This window comes from Bidens hawaiensis, unplaced genomic scaffold (assembly GCF_021521415.1).
Source record: "Bidens hawaiensis isolate Kalapana, Puna unplaced genomic scaffold, B.hawaiensis_p1.1 tig00010729_1, whole genome shotgun sequence".
NCBI classification, from domain to species: domain Eukaryota; kingdom Viridiplantae; phylum Streptophyta; class Magnoliopsida; order Asterales; family Asteraceae; genus Bidens; species Bidens hawaiensis.
The window spans coordinates 31,273-55,550 of NW_027491819.1; the positions used below are offsets into that span (position 1 = coordinate 31,273).

Below are 24,278 nucleotides of genomic sequence, written 5' to 3' on the forward strand. Positions count from 1 at the left end.
GATATTAAAAGCATGTAACATCAACATAACTCATTTTACTACTTATTTATCTAAACGTGTTAACACTATCAAATAGGTTATACAACCTAAACACTTATATCAAATGATTTAAAAACGTCAACCTAAAATACTTGCATTGACAAACCCAACACTTGTTCACCATACTAGATTTCGTGTTAGCATCAACAATTGACATCTCAATACATATAAAATCGCGATTTTGTTTTCTTCAGCTTTATAGGTTATAATGTCTTTGCTCAAAATAGTTAAAGATAATGAAATTTTATGTATTTAAATAATTATATTTAAGTGACTTAAGTTTAGATTCAAGATATTTGTTCATACCCTTTTGGATAATTGCAATTTCTAAGGTCAAAATAGAAATAATATAAGGTCAACATACAATGGTGTTCCACAAAGAATTATAACATCACAACACTCAACAGTGTTGTATTTTGTGAGGACTAGTTGTTCTATAGTGTCCTAGCAGCAGATTCATACACTTTCATTAGTTCCTTCTTTACCTCATTTCCAGCAAATATGAAATCAACAGCTTTTCTGGCTAGTTCAAACAATTCCATCTTTCCAAGACCTTCAAAACGTACATTAAAGATAAAACATCAAATCACTTATCATACATTAAATTATGCATCCAATATGTCACATGATAGTGGTAAATAATAATAACTTAAATATTACTAACCAAAAGTAGAAGATACAAGAGCGTATTCGTTTGAAAGACTTGTCGAGAACACCCCCGAGTCATCCGTGCAAAGAACAATGGGATGGTTTTCCTTGTAAAGATTGGCTGTAAACAAAAACATCATTTATTCTCAAGTCAAGGGGTAAAATTGCCATTTCTAATTAAAATCTAACCAAAATGATGAACATCTACGGAAGAAATCGTCTCGGTTCGTATATTGGACGTTAAACATATTTCAACCTGTATGCAAAAGAAAATACTTATAAAAACCGCTAAATATACAAACATATCATTAAAATAGATATAAGAACATAAATCTACCGGTATTTTGAAAGATTTTAATTTTCTCCATTCTTCATCTTCAAAGCAACACGCGTGCCCAATTCTACCAGGAAGAAAATCGAGCATCGATTGAATTTCAACTGAATTAGGTACCTAAAACCACTATCTCAGTACAGGTTGAAAGGGGTTGCTATTATAATAACTTATGTGTTAAATATAACTACAGAAACTCTTATTACATTAATAATCTAAATATTGAAACAAAACAATTTAGTTTATTTGTTTAAGAGAGGACCTCGCCACAGTGAAGTGTAACCGAAAGACCTTGTTCTCTAGCAAACTTCAAAGCTGGAAGAAACGTTGCCCTAAAAATTTCAAAATAATTTAAACATATTTCAGAATTACGAAAACAAATCACATTAAACGAAATGGCAAACAGATTAAAGTTTTGATTTTTACCATTCACCGACAGTCGGATTGCCCGAGAGATCAATTCCAATAACACCCATGCCCTTCATTTCCAAAGCAAGATTAACCTAAAACAAGTTTTAGGGTTTTTAAGAATAATTAAATTAATTATTGGACATGGGCCAAACAGGTCTTTGGTGAAGTCGGGTTGACGGGATGCGATTTTTGGCTAATTAATTTTTATATACACCTAGTGTGTTATATATGGTTACAAAAATCATAAAATTCAAATAATAATCTTAATTATTGAATAAAATGGTTTAAAAGATTTTATACGTTATATATAAACTTTGGATGGTTTTCAGCCCGTTCAACATATTTGACCTGTTAGAAATAAAACATAACCCAAATCTATGAAACATCAAACCATAATAACCAAACCCAAACAGAAACCAATAGTTTGGTTTTGTTTTTTATATAAACGAACTTTAGGTTTTGCATGTAATTAAAATAGGAAAAGCCGAACCGAATTTATGAGTTTTATTTTTAAACTTGAATTTTAAGTAATTTATAAGAATTTAATAAACAGTGTTGCCTAAATATTTCAGCCTAAATGTATAATGATCAATTAACTATGAATTAACAAAAAAAGATTTAGGCCTAAATTCATTATTTTGAGCAAATTTTTTGTCCAACCAAAATTTTCTAACCCAAATGGTAAAACTGAAAAATCCAAAACCGAGCGGTGGTCGTTGGTTTTAAGTTCGATTTGAACCCAAAATCAATCTGAATCGCCCATTTTAAAATAAATGGGTCAACACAGCGACTTGTAGGACTAAAATCTTGTAATAATTATACAAATGATATTCTAAAAACTTACGGTTTCCATTGCAGATGCAGTAGACTCACGGCGATCGATGCTAAGTAGAAGTCTAACAATTATCTTCTTTTCGGTTTTAAATTTTGAAAAAAGTTCAAAATCATCAGAAGAAAAATTGATGTCAAGATTACTACTACTCGCAGATCTTAAACCATCAATAACAGCTTCCATGTAGGACCGCTTGCTCATACCAATTGAATCATTCCTCTATAAATACTTTAATTAGATCAAATCTGTAAACTTTATCCATTTCTTTAGATAAATAACAAGGAATCCGTGATAAAATGTAATTGTATATACTTTTAGAGGTGCGCAGGCTGAGTAATGGGTCAAATTTGTTATTTTACGCGGGTCAAAATGACTCTTTTTTAACATTATATGTAACTTATGTGGTGAATTAATATGATTACAAAATCATATAACTTTTTAAATAAGTGACTTCGGGGCTTGTTGTGAAAATCAATGCACCTTGGCTGACTATAAATCATTTTGACCCGTTACCTTTAAAAGGTCAAATCATTTTCAAATTTTGCTTAGCACATTTGACCCGTTAAAAATAATAAAAAAATAATAATAATAATTCATGATTGTCCTGGAAAATTATTTGAATTTGATGTCATTTTGCCAGAAGTTCATTTTTCTTTTGGTGATATTTATCCAGCATGTTTTCATCCAAGTTAGCACGTAAAACTTAGTGAACTGTTCATGAACCGTTCTGCGAGAAGTTCGTTTATGTTCGTTCATTTAATAAACGAATGAACACGAACACAACTTTTTGTTCACTTATTCAAATGAACAAACATGAACACATGTCATGTTCTGTTCGTTCATTTATGTTGGTGAAGATTCATTCATTTATGTCCGTTCGTTTATAGCTCTTCACTTAAGTCCATTTCTTTAAGCATGTCCATTCAAATTTGTTTATTACTAATTTTAATTTAAAGTCAATATGACGTTCAAATTTTATAAGCTTTACCGTTTATGAAATCGACGTACGAACACGTTCATTTTCTTAAGACATGAGCATGAACAAGAAAATCGATTCGTTTCGTTTTGTTTGTTTACAGGCCTGGCATATAGTAACAATATTTTTCAAGAGATGCAGTAGAAAATCATATATCTAATAATATAGAAAAAGTTATAATGTGGAAGTACCTTTGGAGTTGTTCTTAACTCCAAATAAACCACATTTTCAGCTGCAAAATCCTCAACAACCTACAAAAAGCAAAGGAAATGAAGATGAGATAATTCTGCATCAAGACAAAATAATATGAAGGTAGAAATGACCATACTTCTTTAGTGATTCTCGTAATCGTTTTGTGGTCGGTGGTAACAACATGGATAAGATCAAACAACTTGAAGACTTCGCGTAGTGTCCGGTCATCTAATTTTGGGAATTCAATCCATTTTTTGTTAGAAGAAACACAACAGCAGTAAAGAAACTAGAAAAATGAAGGCATACTAACTTTTCCTGATGACATGGTCAAAATCACCCAATTCTCTAGCCAGTTCCCTAAAATATTGAGCAGCAAAGCAATAATAATTAAATCTGGATTTGATGAATTGAAACTGAAAGAAAAGAAGGCATAATACATACAGTAGAGTTGAGTTTCTAATGGAGCCATTAAGATGGGCATGCAATTCCACCTTTGGAACAATACAAACCCACTCTTCTTCTTCCATTTTAAACAATCCCCAATTTTTTGTATCTTCTAGGACTCGAAATCAGCATATTCTAGTTTGAGGTAACTGCATCCCTGTTTTTTAACATCTTTCTTTGCACCCCAACGTATGTGAAGTCAACGTTTGTTTGTTTGACCGTTTCAAAATTAGAAGGTTTAAGGGTGTGCGTGGTGCGGTTTTGACCTAAAACCAAACGGAAAACAAAAACTTCAGTTTTTTGATATTTTGAAACTGTTTGGTTTCAGTTTTTGCCATTTGAGCATGAGAATTTTAGACCGAAAAATAAATAATGAATTTAGATATAAACAATTTTGTTAATTGTTAACTAATAGACTTTTATACCTTTAACAAAAAATATTTGAGTTACATATTTATTAAATTCTTATAAATTACTTAAATAAAAAATAAAACAATAAAAATTTAGGAATTCGATTCGATTGAGTTTTTATTACATGCAAAACCAAAACTGAACTATTCGTTCGGTTTTTTCAAAAATATAAAACCAAACCGTCGGTTTTTGTTTCGATTTTGTTTTTTTATTTTCAGATCGGTTTTTCGTGTGAACGGTTTTTGTTTCGATTTTGTTTTTTTATTTTCAGATCGGTTTTTCGGCTTCACACGTAAACCTAAAATAATATTAATTAACAATAATATACACATCCCAATTTCATGTCAGATCAATCTTCTAACTTATCATACTTTCCAGGTTGGTTTGGTGATTATGTACTCAAATTTATAAACTGGATTGATTAAGATATGGATGCTAAATAGAGTATGTTTCAAGAAACATAAATTTCAATCGATTTGTTAAGGTATGTTCGTCATCAAAAGGTTTAATTCTATACATTTACTATCTTTATCTATATTATATATAATGGTAAAGTTAAAATACAGATGACAACAAAAATGAGAAGGGTGAGAAAGAATCCAGTCTATTGATCCTAAATTTGAATAACTAAGATTAGTTTAATAAATAAAAATTGATGGAAATGACATGAAGGTAATAACCCACCTTTGTTGGCTTTCTCTCTTCACATGCAAGGCACATGCCAATTCCCTCATCATTTTAAAATGTCCATAACTTTTTCATACGACATTATTTTTTTTTAAAGTTCACCTTAATAATAAGCGTTTTTTATCTTTAATATGAGTATCATATTGTTATATAAAAATAAAAAAAAATTAATGGGTTTTTTAATTATGTTTTTTTTTGTTCATTGTGTCTTTTAGTTGAGTTTTCATATGAATTGTATTATAGATTTTGATCATTATATTTTCAGTTGATACTCATATTAAAGACAAAAATTAAAACAAAGATTACGTCATTGTGTCGTTTTGTTCGTCATTAACTTTTAGTTATCGTGTAATACGTTCATTGTCTTTTATTCGGATTGACATATGACAAATTCATTTAATTTGAGAAAAATAGCATTGCGTTCATTGTATATTACGTTCAAGTCATTGTATAATATGTTGTTTCCATTGTGTTTTACGTGTCAAGTCATTGTGTTATATATATTCATCATTGTGTCTTACGTTTTAGGTCATTGTGTTATACGTATTCACCATTGTGTCTTAAGTTTTAGGTCATTGTGTTATACGTATTCACCATTGTGTTTTATGTTTCAAGTTATTGTGTAACATGTATTAATCATTGTGTTTTATGTATTAGATAATTTCTTGTTATTTTATCATTATTTTTACATATTATTATTACACAACGGTGTTATTAGTATTTAAAAAAAACATAATAATGAGTTGAAATACACAATGACGAAAAAACACAATGACGAAAAAAGACACAATGATAAGCGAAAAGACACAATGGTGTGTGAAAAGACACAATGACGAAAAAAGATACAATGATAAGCGAAAAGACACATTGATGTGCGAAATGACACAATGACGAAAAAAGACACAATGATAAGCGAAAAGACACAATGGTGTGCGAAAAGACACAATGGTGTGCGAAAAGACACAATGACGTGACTTTTGTTTTACATTTTATATAACAAAAATCATACTCATATTAAAGATAAAAAAAAACGCTTGATATTATGATGAATTTTTTTTAAAAAAAAAATATCATACGAAAAAGTTATAAACGTTCTAAAATGATGGGGGTATTAAGTATTAACATGTGCCTTGCATGTGGAGAGAGAAAATGTGTACAATTACCTCTACAATTTTTCTTTTGATCCCCACTTGACACATGTCAATTATTTATGACTTCTCACACTTCTTATTTTTGTTACCCTTTGTAAAATAACTTGACCCTATGTATAATATAGGAGTTATGGGTTAAAACACTTCATTTTTAATTAATTTACAAAATATTGTATAGTTTACAAAATATTTAGCACAAGGTATAATTATAATACATGTTGGAAAAGGGTAATATTAGGGATGTTCAAAACGGTTTGGGACTAGGAACCGGAACCGGTTCCTAACCGGTTCCTATATTCAAAACCCCCTTTTAAACCGGTTCCAGGCTCGAACCGGTTAGGGAACCGAACCGGTTCTCCCACCCTCGGACCCCTAACCTATCTAACCGGTTCTTACCGGTTCCTAAACCGGTTCCTACACTGTAACCGGTTCCAACCGGTTACAGTGTAAAATTTTTTTTTTTTTTTTCGTTTTTCGTTTGCGATTTGGATTCTAAACTACGATTCGTATTTGTATAGCATGAAAAATAAACAAAACAATTAACATAAAATTCATTTTATTTACTTTAAGAAGTTCAAAAAAAAAAAGGTTACATGTTTTAAAATCTTCAAAAACAAACTAACAAAACATTAAACTTATAAATATAAAGTTGTGACATATTATTTCTAGAAAAGCCTTCTTGTTCGTCGTAATTATTGAGCGGCAACTTCTTCCTCGGAATTACTTGTAGAAATGCCTTCTTGTTCGTCGTGCACTCGAACATCAAGTGGTGTTTCATCTTCGAGAGTGGTTACGTGTTGAATACGATCGATTGAGTCCAAGTGATCCTTTAAGCAAATGCACATCTCCACCGACTCCGAATTTAGTCTTGTTCTTCTCACCGATATTACCCTGCCACTAAGAGAAAAAGCGGATTCCGAAGCTACCGTAGAAGCTTGGACGGTTAGTAAATCACGGGCCATGGTGGCAAGAATCGAAAACTCGGTTTCCTTTACCTTCCACCAAGCCAAAAGATCAAAAGTGCCATATTCCTCTTCGGATAAACCGGTAGAGTAATCATTTGCACTATACCTTCCTAATTCGCTTGAAGGGGTGTTACCCCTTTGTTTTTTAGCCGTTACGTTGCGAACGGTGTTCATAAGGCTAATCATGGGATCTCGTACTCTAGTAGCACTTGAACTTGATGAAGACCCCCCCGGCATAGGCATGTGTATGTTTGACCCATATTTATTTAAATAAAAGTCATACATAAATTTAAAATTCAAGTTAAAATAATTTTTTGCCTCTGTTGAAAAGTTTGGGTCAATTTCATGCATATCTAAGGCTGAAAAAATTTCGTCTATCACACATTCAACCCCCGTAACATTTAACATTGGGTTTAAAGCGGCGGCGCAAGTAAAAACCGGTGGCAATTCAAGAAAGTATTTTTTTAATTTAAACTTCATTGGTAATATGATGTTTGAAAACATTGGACTTTTATTTTCAAATTCTTTAAGATTGTTAACCATTAAAAATAACTCCGAAAGAACCAAGGGACTTGTCGGATAATACGTTCCCGATAGTTTCGTAGTTGATGTTTTAAAAACTTCAAGAAAAATCGATAATTCATTGATAATTTCCCATTTCTCATTTGAAAAGGGGATTGCCAAATCATTCTCGGCAAGACTAGAATGAAACATTTGTAAAGTTTCTCTTTGTTCCAAAGCACTTTGAAACATTATGCAAGTGGAATTCCATCGATGAGGTACATCCCAATTAGCTCCCAAAGCTTTTCTTCCCGTATCTTTACAAAATTTTCTATAATCCATTTGTCTTTTTTTACTTTTCTTAAAAACTTCATGTATCATTAGTCTAAAATCGTTTATAACCGATGTAACCTCATCCGAAGCAAGTCCGTCTTGCACGATTAAATTAATGATATGTGCAACACACCTTGAGTGAAAAAATACACCATTGCAGATCGGCGTATATTTTAATTTTAATTTATCAACCGCCGATGTATTATTCGACGTGTTATCAAATGCCATTGAAAATATTTTATTTTCTAGTTTATAAGTTTTTATAACATAATCTAAAATTTCAAACAAATTATCTCCCGTATATGGATACTCAAAGAGTTCGAAAGCAATGGTGCGTTTCATCATTTCCCACGATGACGGGTCTACCCAATGAGCGGTGACACAAAGATAAGATTCGGGTAGACCATGTGGAGCCGACCAAACATCTGTTGGGTTCGTAGGCCTTGTTGGCCCGGTTTATTATATGAAGTCAAAAGAGGAGACGGGTGTGGGCGGTAGGGCCCAAGCCCGGCCCGGTTTAGATTTCTTGCATAATAATTTACTAACCCTAGTTCAGTCTCTATATAAACAACATTATGTACTTGTAATATTTTGTCACTCAATAAAAATATACCTAGTTGCCACCCGTGGACGTAGGTCAGTTTAGACCGAACCACGTTAAATCCTCGTGTTCGTTTATTGCTTTCGTGTCGTGTTCAGTTTCGTGTGTGCGTTTAATCCTAACAAGTGGTATCTAGAGCTTAGGTTCGGATCACACGAAGAACACAGAAACCCACCGAGTCGCCGCCACCCTACTGCGCTAGGGTTCCGCCCGCGTCGTCGTCCGATTCTCACCGCCACAGCAGCCGGTTGTCGCGGTTGATCGCCGTAAAAGATTGGAGTGTTTGGGTTCTGTACCAAAGGAAGTAGCAAGCATTGCCGGCAGTGTAGCCGGTCTTGTGCCATCGATCGTCTTAAGGAAACGAAAAGGTCAGTTCTTTCATCCAGTTTTTGGTCTTAGGGTTCACGTCGGGAGTTTTCGCCGTCACCCTTGAGTTTTTTGCTCGATTCACCGTGGTTCATTAGATCGATTTTGTAGAGGCAGAAGCCTTGATAGTGGTTTACTTTAGAACCAAAGGCGTGAGTGGATTTCTTGTGTAAGAAAGTTTAGTTTGACCAAGAGAAATCTTTTCTTTGTTTGATATTTTTGGCTTGGACCATACTTTTTTGCAATTAGCTGGGTCTAGACATCCATGTCCTTGACTTTGAAAAAAAAAATATAGAGCAGAAGCTTAATTTTTTTTTAAGTTGAGTGGATTGGAACTATTTTTTGGGTTATTATTGTTTGCAAGAACGAGTTTCAACAATTCAAGATCCTATTTTGCAACGAACATTTTGATTCAAGGAGACCCATTGCCGATAACAATAACCAGTGCCAACCGTGTTGTCAGGTTTTGTCGTTTCGGTTTTATTTTATCAAAGTTCATTTCTCCGCTGCGTTTAAAATAGGTTGATTATTTAACAGAGTTCAGTAAAACAGTTGTTAAGTTCAGGCCCGTGCGATTGCTGTGTTTGTCTCTGTTTTATCCAGTTTTTTGTTTTAGTCATTGTCATGGCAGAAGACGGAAAAGTTTCGATACAGAAGTTTGACGGACAGAAGTTTGGTTGGTGGAAGATGCAGATTGAGGCACTACTTTGTCAGAAAGACTTGGATGTAGTGCTTGAGGATGAAAAACCAGAAAAGTTGTCAGAAGCAGATTGGAAGAAGTTAGACAAGAAAGCTAGGGCTTGCATTACATTGTCGTTGTCGGAAGATGTGGCGTTTAACGTCATGAAAGAAACCACAGCCCGTGGTATGATGGACGCACTATCCAACATGTATGAGAAGCCTTCGGCAGCGAATAAGGTCTATCTTATCAGAGAGCTAGTGACAACTCGAATGAAAGAGGGTGGGTCAGTTACAACTCATATCAATAATCTTAATTCGATCTTGTCCCGCTTAGTGTCAGTTGACATTAAGTTTGATGATAAAGTTCAAGGCCTCTTGTTATTATCCTCTTTGCCCGACAGTTGGTCGCAAACAGTGACTGCAGTTTGTAGTTCGTCTACAAATATTACTTTCGATGGGATTCGAGATCTGATTTTGGGAGAAGATTCAAGACGCAGAAGTTCAGGTGAATCATCAGGCAATATGCTAGTCACAGAAGGTAGAGGTAGGGGAAAACAGCGAGGCAGTGGGAGCAGGAAGAGGAGTCAGTCTAAGACTCGTAAGGATATTGAATGTTGGGGTTGTAAAGAAAAAGGACACTTCAGGAATCAGTGTCCGAATGGTAAGAAAGAGGTGAACGTTACAGAAAACGACACAGATGACGGGGTCAGTAGTGATGAGGCTTTGGTTTGTAGTGTTGAGAGTAGCGTTGATGCTTGGGTGATGGATTCTGGTGCATCGTTTCATGCCACTCACTGTAGTGAAACGATGAAGAATCTTAAATTTGGGGATTTTGGAAAGGTTCGACTAGCGAATGGTGATATTTTAGAGGTTACGGGTATGGGAGACGTTGATTTGATAACTTCAGCCGGTACTTCTTGGACTTTGAAAGACGTGAGGGTTATTCCAAGTTTGAAGAAACGTTTGATTTCAGTTGGGCAGTTGGATGACCAAGGGCACGATGTTAAGTTCGGGAATGGGCAGTGGAAAGTAGTCAAAGGGAATCTCGTTGTTGCTCGTGGAAAGAAAATGGGTTCATTGTATATGGTCGGCATGTCATCAAAAGGAATGGATCCAGTTTTGGTGAAAGACAAAATCCGGTTCACAGAATCTCGTGGGCAGAAGAAGGTTCGTTTTGCAAGTAACAAACCCAGAGCCAAAGTGAAGATTCAGGATGAACGAGCTAGGAAGGTTAAATCAGTTGGGGGACATCGTGACAGTGGGAGCACAGGTCGTGTTTCAGTTACAGTTCCAGGTCGACAGTGGATTAAGAAAACCAGTATTCCAGCTGTAAAAGTCTCTCCAATGAATTACTTGCTGAATATGGAGAGTGTTTGTTCTCAGGTTATCTCAGGATCCGGTAGTTCGTTACAGTGGGAGCCGGTAGGGACAGAGAATGGGTCAGGGGCAGTTTCAGCCTTGACTGACGTGTTGGAGCTCCGGGGAGCTTCAACGGGCCTTCAGGTTAATTGATGAAAAGGCGGTGGCAACTAGAAGAAGTTTAATGTTCAGATTACAGAAGTACAATCAGGAGTGCAGACGAGAGTACTCAAGGCCTCCGAGTGGGAGATTGTTGGGTTTGTAGGCCTTGTTGGCCCGGTTTATTATATGAAGTCAAAAGAGGAGACGGGTGTGGGCGGTCGGGCCCAAGCCCGGCCCGGTTTAGATTTCTTGCATAATAATTTACTAACCCTAGTTCAGTCTCTATATAAACAACATTATGTACTTGTAATATTTTGTCACTCAATAAAGATATACCTAGTTGCCACCCGTGGACGTAGGTCAGTTTAGACCGAACCACGTTAAATCCTCGTGTTCGTTTATTGCTTTCGTGTCGTGTTCAGTTTCGTGTGTGCGTTTAATCCTAACAACATCACTAGTTAAGTTTATTCCCGTATTTATATATTCAAAATATGCAATTAGTACCTCTTTGGCCTTCTTCCACAATTTTAAACAATAACGTTTAAGAGTATGACGACTTACGTAAGTGTATTGTGGTTGAAGCGTATCTCGAATCATGGCGGTTAAGCGAGGGTTGTCGAAGTGGCTAAACGGCAAAGCTTCTTGAATCACAAACTTCGCCATACGATCTTGAACTCGATCAATTTGGTATGTAAATATTCCGCCTTCACTATCCATTTGTGTTTGTTGCGAATCGACGTTCTTTTTCAACGCCTTGCAATACGGTTTTTCGATGTGTTTCTTCAAATTTGAATTCGAAAGTGGGTTTAAATAAACCCCACAAAACTTGCACCGAGCCTTCAATGAATGGTCACTCAATTCAACCAAATCCCAATTGCACCAAATCTCTTGATTACGATTATGAGGTACAATACGAACGAAACTTGGTTCGGCGTTGGAACCTTGACCAACCGATGATTGTGAGGCAGCTATAACAACAAATATGAATATAGAAGAAGAGAAAACAAGAGATTAGAGAACTCAAAACGTTGTAATAGCGTTTTTTTGTATTTTTTTGCGTTCGGGTTTGCGTTTTGAGTGTTGTGATGAACCTATGACACCAAATACCTATTTATACTAGTAGTGGGGTGCTTGGGGGAGCCAAAAAACGGCTATTTTTGACCCCAACGGTCAAAAAACGGCCAAAAAAACGATTTCCAACGGCTTAATCGATCCAACGGCTAGAACCGGTTCCTAACCGGTTCCGGATAGAACCGGTTCCTAACCGGTTCCGGTTCGGTTCCGGTTCCTACCCGCCCCCACTCAGAATTGCAAGAACCGGTCACGGATAATCGGGTTGAATCAGATAGGGTCCGGTTCCTACCAAAAACGGGTGGGAACCGGTTCGGGTCCACCGGTTCGGTTCCAGGAACCGGTTTTTTTGATCAACTCTAGGTAATATGGTATTTAAAACAAAAAATTTCCATGTTCATTTAATATATTTACAAATTTTCACCTTTAACTTTAATTAACTTTTGTTAAATTAAAAAATAGTTACAAATTTGCCACTTCATCTTTATCTATATATTATTTTTTATTTTAACTTTAAACCAACTTTCCACCCATGATTTTTAAACAATCATAACCTTTTCATATGTTAATATATTTTAAAAAAGTTACACTACAAAAATGAGCATTTTATTATTTTTAATTTGAGTATCATATTTTGTAGTTTTTTCAATTAAAAAAATATAACATGTTACTTATGGATGTTCGCACTATGGTTTTGAATGTTTTTAAGTTAAATCTATGAGCCAAACCGTTAGTAACAATTTTTTGTCATAAAAAAATCTAAATTGAACTGTTAAAAATTGAAACCGAAAGTTAAAGAATAAAACCAACCGTGAATCCTAACCAATGACCGGTTCAAGCGGTTTTAAGGTTTCAAACCGAACAATGAACACCGATTACTTTTACATGATTACATTGGTATGTGTTCAAACACCTACTGCATCGCGCGAGCACTTGTCAAGTATGTATGCATGTACTTAATTATAAATTTTTATAAGTACATTGGGTCAATAACTAGATTTTGTTTCCAAGTTTAGTTATTTTGTGTGTATTGAATCATAATTACTTTTCTTAAACATTCTAAAGACTAAATAGTATGGAATCGGGTTCGGGTATTACCAGGTATTAGCAATACCCGGGTCAGGTTTGGGTTCGGGTATTGTCTGTAAAATTCATACCTATGCATCGGGTTCGGTTCGGGTATAAAAACCGGGTATTTGAATACCCTATTTCCGGGTATTGAAAAAAACATATTTTTTCCGGTATTTTTCGGGTATGAATTGGATTTTTTAAGGTATTCACTTTTTAGGGGTATTTTCGGATAATTTCAGGTATAGATCATGTATTTCAAAATCCCGGTTCCGGGTATGGAACCGATTATGGTTTTCGGGTATTATCAGGTATAAATCGGTTTTGGGTACGGGTTTTGGTACTGAAATGCATACCCTCTTTGTACCCTACGGGCAGGGTCGGGTATTAAAACCCGGGTATAAAAATACCGGTTCCGGGTATTTTTTCGGGTTAGGGTTTTTTTTGCACGTCTAGATGTTACAATAATATAAAAAAGTCTAAATAAATCCGCGTAACACGCGGGCTAAAAGCTAAAGTGTGTATTAAAATTCGTCTTTAATTTATACGAGCCAAATGTATGAGTGAACAATCCAACTAATGATCTAGCTTAAATTTGTTGGGTTCGTAGGCCTTGTTGGCCTGGTATATCTTTTGAAGTCCAAAGGGCAAACGGGTGTAGGGTGGCCAGACCGAAGCCCGGCCCGGTTTGGTTTTCTTGTTTAGTAATTTACAAACCCTAGTTCAATTTCTATTTAAACAATGCTATGTACTTGTAATCATTCGTCACTCAATAAAGATATACCTAGTTGCCACCCGTGGACGTAGGTCAGTTTAGACCGAACCACGTTAAATCCTCATGTCGTTTATTGCCTTCGCGTGTGTGTTCGGTTCGTGTGTGCGTTTAATCCTAACAAGTGGTATCTAAAGCTTAGGTTCGGATCACACGAAGAACACGTAGAGCCGCTCATTGCCGTCGCATCAGAATAGGTTAAGGATCAGCAGATAATTAACCGCCGCCACCTAGTTTTGTTGCTGTCGCTGCAAGTCGCCGTTAGGGTTTACGGCCGCCGTCGCCGTCCGTAGATCACGGCTTGGGTTTTGTTATTTTTTAAAGCAATTTTATCATCGCGTCACCACCGTGCCCACCGCTAGAGATAGCGAAGAAGCTTCTTCATGAGCAACATCTGTACGTTTGTTGACTTTTGGCAAATGATATTTTTGTTTTCTCAAAAGGAGCCGTGGTTCGTTTTCTACTTTTGAGATTTAAACAAGGTTAGTAGCCATTGTAAGTCTAGATAAAATTTTATTTTTTTGTTGGTTGTTTCTTTTGGGCCGAATTATAAAGGGCAGTAGGCCCAGTTGCTTAAATTGTGTGGGCTTGGGTTAAAGATTAATATTTTTGATTAGCTTTTGGTTAAGCAAAGAACGAGTAAAACAGCGAATCAAGATCCTATTTTTTGTTTAAGAGCAGCTGTGTAATCAGAAGAAGCGTTAAAGATACGGAGAACCAGTGCCAACCGCGTTTGTCAGGTTTTATCGTTTCAGTTTAAAGTTTCAGTTTCTGATTTGCAGTTCGTTATTCCGCTGCACGTTTAAATAGGTTGATTGTTTAACAGAGTTCAGTAGAACAACCGTTAAGTTCAGGCCCGTTCGTTGTCGTGTCTATCTCTGTTTTTTATCTAGACTTTCGTTTTAGTCATTGTCCTTGCAGAAGACGGAAAGGTTTCGATACAGAAGTTTAACGAACAGAAGTTTGTTTGGTGGAAGATACAGATTGAGGCACTACTTTTTCAGAAAGACTTGGATGTAGTGCTAGATGATGAAAAGCCAGAAAAGTTGTTAGAAGCAGATTGGAAGAAGTTAGACAAGAAAGCTAGGGCTTGTATTACATTGTCGTTGTTGGAAGATGTGGCTTTTATCATCATGAAAGAAACCACAGCGCGTGGTATGATGGATGCATTGTCCAACATGTATGAGAAGCCTTCGGCAGCGAATTAGGTCTATCTTATCCGAGAGCTAGTGACAACAAGAATGAAAGAGGGTGGGTCTATTGCAACGCATATTAATAATCTTAATTCGATCTTGTCCCGCTTAGTGTCGGTCGACATTAAGTTTGATGATGAAGTTCAAGGTCTTTTGTTGTTATCCTCTTTGCCCGACAGTTGGTCGCAAACAGTGTCTGCGGTTTGTAGTTCGTCTACAAAAATTACTTTCGATGGGATTCGGGATTTGATTCTTGGAGTAGATTCAAGACGCAGAAATTCAGGTGAATTATCAAGTGATATATTAGTCACAGAAGGTAGAGGTAAGGGAAAACAACGAGGCAATGGAAGCAGGAAGATGAGTCAGTCTAGGACTCGCAAAGATATTGAATGTTGGGGTTGTAAAGAGAATGGATACTTCAGGAATCAGTGTCTGAATGATAAGAAATAGGTGAACGTTACAGAAGACGACACAGATGACGAGGTCACTAGTGATGAGTTTTTAGTTCTTAGTGTTGAGGGTAACGTTGATGATTGAGTGATGGATTCTGATGCATCGTTTCATGTCACTCACTGTAATGAAACGATGAAGAATCTTAAGGTTGGGTATTTTGGAAAGGTTCGACTTGCGAACGATGATATTCTAGAGGTTACGGGTATGGGAGATGTTGATTTGATAACTTCAGCAGATACTTCTTGGACTTTGAAAGACGTGAGGGTTATTCCAAGTTTAAAGAAACGTTTGATTTCAGTTGGGCAGTTGGATGACCAGGGGCACGATGTTAAGTTCGGGAATAGGCAGTGAAAAGTAGTCAAAGGGAATCTCGTGATTGATCGTGGCAAGAAAATTGGTTCGTTGTATATGGTCGATATGTCACCGAAAGGAGTGAATTCAGTTTTGGTGAAAGACAAAGTCCAGTTCACAGAATCTCGTGGGCAGAAGAAGGTTCGTTTTGCAAGTAACAAACCTAGATCCAAAGTGAAGATTCAGGATGAACGAGCTAGGAAGGTTAAATCAGTCAAAGGACATCGTGACATGGGAGCACAGGTCGTGTTTCAGTTAAAGTTCCAGGTCGACAGTGGATTAAGAAAACCAGTATTCCAGCTGTAAAAGTCTCTCCGGTGGATTACTTGCTGATATTGAGAGTGTTTGTTCTTAGGGTATCTCAGGATCCGGTAGTTTGTTTCAGTGGGAGCCGGTAGGGACATAGAACGGATCAGGGGCAGTTTTAGCCGTGACTGACGTGTTGGAGCTCCGGGGAGCTTCAACGGGCCTTCAGATTAATTGATGAGAAGGTGGTGACAACTAGAAGATGGTTAATGTTTGGATTACAGAAGTACAATCAAGAGTGCAGACGAGAGTACTCAAGGCCTCTGAGTGGGAGATTGTTGGGTTTGTGGGCCTTGTTGGCCCGGTATATCTTTTGAAGTCCAAAGGGCAGACGGGTGTAGGGTGGCCAGACCGAAGCCCGGCTCGGTTTGGTTTTCTTGTTCAGTAATTTACAAACCCTAGTTCAATTTCTATTTAAACAATGCTATATACTTGTAATCATTCGTTACCAATAAAGATATACCTAGTTGCCACCCGTGGACGTAGGTCAGTTTAGACCGAACCACGTTAAATCCTCGTGTTGTTTATTGCTTTTGCGTGTGTGTTCGGTTCGTGTGTGTGTTTAATCCTAACAAAATTGGCCCAGGCTTGACTCATTTACAAACGAGCCGATTTCGAGCAAACTTTGATCTAACTCTAGCAATAAGCATGCTTGATTGTAAAAATAAAACCAATCAGGTATATTAAATTAAGCAAAATTAAGTAGATTTCCACTTCTTCAGTTAATCTTCATTAGGCCTATAAACGAACCGAACGAACATGAACAAGGACATGTTCGTTTTCGCTCATTTAGCTTTAAATGAACATGAATATGGGGACTTAATTGGACAGATATTTGTGTTCATGTTCGTTTGTTTAAAATCTAAACGAACAACTCACGAACATAATTGAACAAAGGTAAACGAACATATATGAGTTGTCAAGTTGGCTGTTTGGATTTGCTAGTGTCTTCAATCAACAAGTTATTTTCTTCACTTTATATTGTGTTTGAGTTTGATTATTTAGTATACTTGCGAAAGTAATTCGGAAATAATTTGATTGTTATTTGAGTATTTGACTATTTAGTAATATCCAAACTTTCATAACTCGACAATTTCATCTTCCATACCAGTTTAGACCAGCCCGTTTAAAAGCCAAGCTAGTCTGTTAAAGGTACTTTGTATCATTCAAGCTATTTGATGGTTTGTTTTTGCCAATGTGTGTTAAGATAATTCATGTTGTTAAGTTCAACTTTTTTGTTCTATCGCACGGGTTTATAACCTAGTTAATATTATATACAAATCCTTGTTTTTCTTTTTCAACTGCAAATCCAGATTAATGCTGGTTTTTAAGTCATAAACTAAGTCGCAAATCATTTATTAAAACTGATTTCTATTTATGATTATTAAATTATAACCGTGTGATCATTAAATGTTTTCTTAAAACTTATAAAAGAAAATTAATATATACCCAGCAACCAAGGAAAGCTATTTGTTGTCGACACTTATTAACAGCTAATGCCTGTTGTGCAAGTTATTTACTTATTTGTCTGCAAATAAACATAACATGATAACAATGCCGAAAGGTAACAACACGTTTTAGTTTATTTTATTGTTGCGTTCAATCGGTTTAATATTTTTTACTTGCATTTCAGTTCGATTTTGGTATTGAAATTACAAAACATTTGCAGAGCTTGTGGTGATCTTTATGCGTTGTATTATTCGTTTTTATGTTTTAAGCCAATAGTTTCGCACATTCTGGTTCTGCATAATTTTAATCAATTTTTTTGGTTTAAAAATAGATATACCAGGTAGAGTAAGTTATAATAGGAACTTTTAAACTGAACCCCATTTTGACACAATCCTATTTTGATTAGAACCCGCTTTGATTCAAACCAAACTCGACCTGTTTTAAATCGTTATGTTTTAACATGTTAGCTTACCCGCCCATTCTACAAAAGTAAATAGTTATTTATATTTCAGAGTCTCCACTTTACTCGACCCATTCCCCAGTCTCCCGCACTGCTCAAGTAAGTGTGCGACTCCGTATGAGGACCTCTACCGATGGGGGAGAGCTTGGACGTATAGCAAGATTGAATAAGAGATATGGCATACGGGAATAGCATATGAAATCAAGCTTGTAAACTATGGATAACACTAAAGGCATAATATTCAGATGATCATATATGCTCTCAATGAATAAAAAAACTTAATAGGTTTGGTGTTTGATGGTTTACAAAGCTGTATTTGACATGTTCATTTATTTTTGAGATTGAATGGATTTTTAAAACAAGTTTACCTTGACTAGAGATGGACAGCGGGTTGGCAGGTTGAGTGAATGTACGTATTTTTTCGTTAAGGGTCAAATCAGGTCGGTTTGACATGAAATAAAATTTTTATCTTTATTTAGTGTCAAACTTACTCAAATAACACTATATTATTTCAAAAAATGTTCCAATTTTTTAAATAAAAATACATATTTGACAACACACAAGGCGTTTCACCTAGTCGAGTAGGATAAAAAATATAATTATTATGTTTTTAACTATTATTGGAGAACATGGTACTACTACAAGGATTTCAAACTAGTAATTCATAACCAATGGAAAACAATAAATGGAAATGGATGAATTCAAGACTTGTCCCTAGGCAAAATCGTTGCCTTGAGTGGATTCTTCATGTTTACGGTTAAAGCAAATTTCTCAGCCGGGTCGGGCGGGTTACCCGCAACCGGAACCCATTTGAATGCATGAATCATTCTGGCCACCAATAACTGAACATGCAACGTACCCAAACTCCACGCGGGACAGATCCTCCTGCCCGCACCAAAAGGCATCATGTTCACTCCCCGCGTCCCGGTGATGTCCACATCCACCCCGTCTCCGCCTTCTAAAAACCTCTCGGGCCGAAACTTCTCCGGAGCTTCCCATGCCTCCGGATCCTTGGCCACCCAGGCCGTGTAGAAGTCCACGTTCACGTTCGGTGGAATCACGTACCCACCGAGCTCTGTCGCCTCCGTGGTGGCATGTGAAAGAATGAAATGGCTTGGTGGGTGTCGCCTGAAGGTCTCCTTAACCAACGCGGATAGATACTTCTATCCGCCATCTCCTCCACATCACTTTCTTGAACCTCCCCATTCACGCCAACTTTTTCCACTATTTCTTGGTAAAGTTTTTCTTGTATGTCCTGATTCATCACCAGTTCGAACATAGCCCACTCCACTGTGGTGGCGCTGGTGTCAGTGTCATCTCTGACACCAGCGACACCAACTCTTCCTCCTTTAACCGCCCGTGACCGGGCGGTTCAAGGTCAAAGATGGAGTCAACATAAGCGGCTCCAACCGGACTCACCATCTCCAGCCCCCCATCCGGTTGGAGCCGGTTAGCGCCATCCTTCTGGCTTTCAATAAACGCTCTTCTTGCCCGAACCAACGGGACCAGACACTCCATCTGTCTCCTCCGCAGGTCCTTGGCCGCCTCATACGGGCGGCGGAAGAAAGGCAGGATCAGGAGCACCGGCATGAAATCCGAAAGCCGCTTGGTGCTCATCAAAATCACCTCTTTAAGTACGCTCTCTATACTCAACATTTTTTCCTTTGAAAGCTTTGCACCAAAACACAAACATATCAAAATGCTACAAATTGTGAGCCTAACGTTAATCATCACGTCCACTAAACCATTTTGCGAGTTTTCCAACTCCAATTTTTTCAGGTGCTCTTCAAGAGCCCATTCCCGGATCCACCTATTCTGCCAGATCCGGGAAGGGCTCACCAACTCGGTCACAAAGTTTCGCCGTAGGGTCCGCCACATTGGACCGTACAGCAGGGCGTTGATGGCCTTCTTCCCGGCACTAAACAAGAACTGAATAGGCGTGTCGGGTGGCCGGCTAGCAAAATTCGCACCCTTTTGAATCAAAGCTTCATGGATGAGTTTAGAGCTTGTAACAATGACTAGAGTTTTTTGGCCCATCTTAATGGTGTAGATAGGACCGTACTTGGCTCGCAAACCACTCACCACATACATGAATGGACGCTTATCAAGGAGGATCTGAACCAGGTTGCCGAGTATCGGCCACCCGGGTGGTCCTGGTGGGAGCTTATGGTGGCCGTAAGACCGTCGTCGCCACCACAAGAAACAAAGGAGGCATGCTATGGTGGCTAGCATGATGCCCAAGAGTTCCATTTTTGAATAAGTGTGTATGAGCTATGCATGGATATATATAAAGGGCATAAAGCGTTGGATACTAAATTAGAAGTACATAAGAGATATAAAAGGTAGGAACATAAATACCAACATTTTGAGGTAATCTTGTTGAAAACAAGATAAGGCTTTCAATTTCTTTCACAAAATCATGGATGTGCAAAAGGTTGGAACACAAAAACCAACTTTTTGACGAAAAAGGTATATAGTGTTTTAAAGCATTTCCATGTCCATAAAAAAAATAACGCATATTTTAATTTTTATTGGGTTTTTTCTTAGGCCATGCGTAGTGGAGGGGTTACAAATGTGGGCGAATTGTGACACGTTGCGCCCAGTCAGGAAAGTGGGCGAATTTGTTTTGGGATGTAATGATGTAGGGGCTACAAGTTGAGCCTACAGTATCTTTTTTTATTATTTTATTTTTATAATTAAACTAATCAAATAAAAACTAATTTATTTAAATAATAAAATAAAAATGCATTAAAATTAAAAAGAAATACAAAAAAAAGAAAAAATCATAACTAAAAAAATACATAACTAAAAAAAAATACTAATATCCATAGTATTCGCGCATTTTTCAATTCATTGTCGTTGCAATAATGCGGCCTCTTCGTGTAACCCGGCCGCTTTGAGGGATTCGTATTCTTCACTCATTTCCCGCAATTCCAACATAGCGACAATCTTTTCTTGTTGTTTGTTGGTTTCTCTCATGACATCGTTGAGTTCCTCGACACACTTTTTGTGTTTTTTGATGATTTCTTTCATGGTAGTGGCGAGTTCCACGAGTTTCGGTTGGTTCGGGTTGTTTGTAGGATTCATTTTGCTAGATTTTTTGAAAAATTTGGGTATGAATTGTTTATGAAATGGATATGAAATGGAGAAGAAGGGTGTATGTTTATATATATATATATATTGTTTAAATTAATTAATTTTTTTAACATTTGACCGTTGTCAAACGGTCATTTATATATAATATTATTATTTTCTTCTCCTACCGGCGACATATACAACCCGCCCCCACCCCTTTTCGCCCAATTATCGCCGGGGGGGGGGGGGGGTTGTTCTAGCCCCTTCGCGCCCGTTTGTTGCACACGCCCACGCCCACTACACTCAACCTTATGGTACGTGCCATGCATTCTAATTGCGCCTTACTTTACTATATTAATTAGGTTTGACTAAGACATAGTCATAGTTTATTTCATACATGAACTAATCAATAATTATTATTAAGAATTGAACACCCTTTTAATAATTTTCTAATTATAACAGATCAATGATAAAACTACTTAAATTGCAATATATATTTGAATTACATAAAAGGTAATTTCTAAAAAAATCGTTATCTAATATTAAAACACAATTTTATATAATAATTTTTGAACATTTTGTAAATAAAATAAAATAAAATAAAAAATTTGTAGTATTTCTATCTGATGTGCATAGAAATACACATCTTTTCGGCATCAAAAAATCTTTAAAAACTGCAATTTCTATCTAATAACATAGCATAAAAGACTACTTATCATAATAAAACATAATTTCAGGTAAAACTAAGCCTCAAACGAAGAAACAAGCAAAAAGGCGAAGAAAAACAGAAGAAAACACAAGAAAACAAAGAAACACGCCCCCATGCCTCAAGAACCACGCCCCCATGCTTCTGATACAAGAAAAGACAAAATCTGAGAACAAAAGCACGGGGCCGTGGACGAAAATGCAGAAAAGACAAAGAAGAATTTAGCACATGTCACTAAAAACCACTGGGCCGTGCCTGCTAACCACGGGGCCGTTGCCACCTCACACAAAAGACAAAACAAATCTGGCACATGTCATAAAAATACACGGGGCCGTGCTCATCTTGCACGGGGCCGTGTCTCATCGCCCAGATTGCCTATAAATAGTGGCTCATGTTGCATTCATCAAGTGTTCATTGAAAATAATTCTCTCCGGTTTTCACTTATAAAAACACACACTAACACTCACCTTGAAGATCTAGTGAAGAGTTTGAAGGCTTGGAGGTCATCATCACTAATCATCATCATCAACCATCATTACCATCATTAAGAAGAAGGATTCATCTACATTTGGTTAGATTGTTCTAAGTTTAATCATGTATTTGTTGTTATCAATCATCTTAATGTTTATCACTATGCTCATTATGAGCTAAACTCCTTTTACCATCTAAAATCTATGAAGAAGCTTTGTTTTACTTGATAATTAATCAAGATATGTGATGTAGTCTAGTTAAGTACATGGTTATGTTACAATTATCTTTTGATGAGAAATGTTTCACCATCTTAAATCACTAAATCAAAGTTGGTGGTTGTCAATATCATTGGCAATCGTTCATGATCGATTCATGTTCTTGAAAGATAGAAATACTTTGATATATTATCGAAACATGGATCCTTATATTGTACTTAGAAATGATGAGATATAAGTTATGGTGTATTTTTCTAAACCTTGGTAATCCGAAAATAGCTTTGCTTAGGATATCAAATTAGCTAAAGAAACCATATGTTAACGGAATGTGTAATCATAACCTACTTAAATCAACCAAGGGGAGGTTGTGTGATGAACTACAACCACCCGAAGTTGTTAGAATTGGTATTCGAGAAATTGAAGTCAATCCTAATCTTTCTACTTAACGAAACTACTTGCCAACTTAAATTGACATCATTGAGATGGTATGACATTAGGAAAAGGTGGACTTTAAAATGCGCATATTATCTCCTTAGTGCCAAAGATGCTCACTTTGGGTTAATGAGTTATCTATCATATATTGCTACGGTAAGTTTACCACATGTCTACATATTAATTATCAATGCTAAAATGGAGTGGATTCTTGATCTTAGATGGTAACCTTCGCATAACTGAACAACCCTTTTAGAATCTCTTCTCTTGGTCACCTATATATTATATATAAGTATTTATATTTTATAAAAACTTTAAAAATTAACCCCAAAAATGATTAAAACTTCCGATTAAAGTTAAGCAACGATTTATTATTAGAAACCTTTGTGTCCATGGATCGATACTTGGTTCTTACCAATACTATTCTGCATATGCGATATGTACACTTGCCTATTTTATGTGTGTTTAGTCTTTGTAGAAATCACTTTTATAAATTTAAAACACGATCTTGTGCAAAAGCTAAATATCCAATCCATCATATTTTATAAGACGCGCAAGCACACTTCAAAGGTTTTGGCGCCGTTGCCGGGGACACGGTACGTTTCTAAGAACAATCCAAGTTTTAATTTAATCATTGTCTATAATTGTACAAATTTTTAACTTCTATTTTATTTTACCTTTAATTTTTTTTTACAAAATATTAAAATATATAATTTTACGGCTAGCCTAATTTTTACCTTTATTTAACTTACCTTACTTTAGCTTAATTAACTTAGACCTTAGATAGTTTAGAATAGCTTAGCCTAATTTGTAGTTTAACTTAGACTAACCTTTAGTTTAACTTTAGCTAACTTTTATTTAGTGTAATTTTGATTTAGCCTCATGTATGTCCTCTACTTCCGAGCGTGAGCTTGTTTCTCCAATTTCTGAACCGGAACGACTCTTTCGTCGACGAACTCGTAAACGGACCACAGAAACCGCAGAAACAATCAAAAACAAATCAGTAGACGCCACCACATCATGAGAAAATCAAACCGAAGAAATGATGGCGGCCCAGAACAATGAGCCGAACATGAGCCAGTATGCCAAGCCAACTCTCGAAGGCTACGGCAATGGAGTGGCTCCACCCGAAATCATCAAAAATTTTGAAATCAAATCTAGCACCATTCATATGGTGGAAAATTCAGTTCAATTTCATGGTCTCCTCGACAAAGACCCTCTTTCTC

At 36.4% G+C, this 24,278-nt stretch overlaps 1 protein-coding gene and 1 pseudogene across 1 annotated transcript; both read right to left on the reverse strand.

The window, feature by feature from the left end:
• Positions 1 to 296: 296 nt before the first annotated feature.
• On the reverse strand, positions 297 to 3,956 carry LOC143535904 (N6-mAMP deaminase-like). Its single transcript, XM_077030025.1, has 11 exons — positions 3,871 to 3,956; positions 3,740 to 3,786; positions 3,566 to 3,657; positions 3,429 to 3,488; positions 2,274 to 2,480; positions 1,445 to 1,521; positions 1,281 to 1,350; positions 1,025 to 1,138; positions 877 to 943; positions 704 to 808; positions 297 to 592 (listed from the first exon to the last, which is right to left on the reverse strand). The coding sequence occupies exons 1-11, from the start codon at positions 3,954 to 3,956 to the stop codon at positions 474 to 476; spliced, it is 1,044 nt and encodes a 347-aa protein (XP_076886140.1). The 3' UTR covers positions 297 to 473.
• A 14,814-nt stretch (positions 3,957 to 18,770) lies between these two features.
• On the reverse strand, positions 18,771 to 20,403 carry LOC143535905 (cytochrome P450 77A3-like; annotated as a pseudogene).
• Between the last annotated feature and the right edge of the window lie 3,875 nt (positions 20,404 to 24,278).